We start from the raw sequence: 1,819 nt of genomic DNA, 5'->3' as shown, positions 1-1,819 counted from the left end.
CACGAATACGTGATAAAGAGAAGTACTTCGAGTTTTTTTTTTCTCTCTCTCTCTTTATTCGTCTCTCAGTTTGATTTTCCCATTTAATGAGTTTTTTTCTCACATTTGTTTTCTCTAAGTAGTTATTTATCTTTCACATTTGTTTTTCTTTTCTTTCTTTTTACATATATACACTACGCAAGTCATTCCACGGAAAGTCACTGTCTCCCGGGAAAAGAAATCCGTTGATCCCAAAATCATCCTGCAGTTGTCCTCATGCAACGGGGCATTTCGTCACTCCCGAAGTCACACGGAATATGTACAGGTTCGGCGCAAGGGCGGCTCTCGGCGCTGAGCCTCGAGGGCGAGGGGCCACGGGCGTCTGTCTCTCCTTCAGCTCATGGGCGTGGTGGGCATCCTCTCCCCTCGAGGGCGTGGCGCTAAGGGCGTGCGACCCTCCTGCCTCTCACGGGCGTGGGGGCGAGGGCGTGTGGGGCGCAGGGCGGGCCACCATGCCGCCGCCGCTCGACGACCCGCCGCCCACCGCCGAGCTGCTGGACACGGGGGCGGGCGTGGGCGAGGAGGCTGCGCTGTGGGCGTGGGCGTGGGGCGGCAGCAGGGAGGAGGTGAGGGAGGAGAGGGACGACGAGAGGGAGGAGAGGGAAGCCGGGGAGAGGGCGGAGAGCTGGGGGAGGTGCGGGAGGGACGCCAGGGCCGGGTTCGCCCCGCCGGAGTGGGGGGGCGGGCACAGGTAGGGGTAGTAGCAGTAGGGGGGGATGCCCAGGGAGCCGAGCGAGCCGAGGGAGCCGAGGGAGCTGAGGGTGCTGAGGGTGCTGAGGGAGGGGAGCAGGAGCGGGGGGCGGGGGAGGCCCTCCTCAGGCCCCAGGAGCAGCTGGTCGTCCCGCATCAGCACCTGAGGGAAGACGGCGGTCAGTCAGGAGGCGCGGGAGGAGGCGCGGGAGGAGGTGGCCGCGGGGGGAGAGGGCGCGGCGATGTCGTGTGGGGGGGGGGGGGCGTCAAGGGCGGCGAAGGTGTTGTGTGTGTGTTGGGGGGGGGGGGGGGGAGTGCCTTAAAGGTGACCTCATGCCAATGTGAAAGCGATGCCATGATGGTGTGATGGTGATGTCAGGGACGTGTGTCCGATGGTGATTTCATGATGAGCGCCCTGCCATTATGACGTGTTGATGTTTTCATGACACGGTGATATTACAACGAACTCAGTAGTGATATGGTGATGATGTAACGATATTGTAATTATGTGAAAGAGAAAATCATATAAAAAAGGTCCATCAAAATAATACAATTTTCACAAAGAAATAAGATTAGCTAGAACGAGAAAAAAGTGTCCCCACACAACCATACACAGTCAAAAACATCCCCTACATTAACTAATTAAATTCCCACAAAAACGGCATAACCAGAAAAAAAAAACACTAAATTTATCAAAAAGATAGAGAAAGCGAGACAGAGAAAAAAAAAAAAAAAAAATACACGGTCCGCACACACGCAGCCATGCATACACACACGCGCGCGAACACACAATTACGTACACACTCGGTACCTCACCCCCCCCCCCCCTTCCACCCCCTCCCCACGAAACAGCTGTTGGTGTAGCGCGACGGCGAGCGCAGCAACCTCACCGTGATCTGTGATTTTTATTCGTCAGGAGACTTCGAAAGGGTCATGCGATCGTCATGGACTGTGGGTCTGGTGAGGGACGCGAGGAGCGGGCGAGAGCGAGGTGAGGGAGGGATGTGGGCGGGCGAGGGAAGGGCAGAGGAGAGGGAGGGTGAGGGAGAGGGAGAGGCAGAGGAGAGGGAGGGTGAGGGTGAGGGAGAGG

At 57.2% G+C, this 1,819-nt stretch overlaps 1 protein-coding gene across 1 annotated transcript in view; it reads right to left on the bottom strand.

The window, feature by feature from the left end:
• Positions 1-445: 445 nt before the first annotated feature.
• Positions 446-1,819, bottom strand: part of LOC125044156 (homeobox protein Nkx-3.2-like) — an 11,175-nt gene continuing 9,801 nt past the window's right edge. Inside the window, exons 4-5 of the mRNA XM_047640607.1 lie at positions 729-892; positions 446-569 (exon numbers count right to left, since the gene is read on the bottom strand). Of these exons, the coding sequence (XP_047496563.1) occupies positions 446-569; positions 729-892 (288 nt within the window). The remainder of the gene's footprint in view (positions 570-728; positions 893-1,819) is intronic.

The sequence above is a fragment of the Penaeus chinensis genome, chromosome 35, assembly GCF_019202785.1.
Source record: "Penaeus chinensis breed Huanghai No. 1 chromosome 35, ASM1920278v2, whole genome shotgun sequence".
In the NCBI taxonomy this organism is placed as follows: domain Eukaryota; kingdom Metazoa; phylum Arthropoda; class Malacostraca; order Decapoda; family Penaeidae; genus Penaeus; species Penaeus chinensis.
Note: the sequence above shows the minus strand (reverse complement) of the source record. Positions and strands in the feature narration are given on the sequence as shown.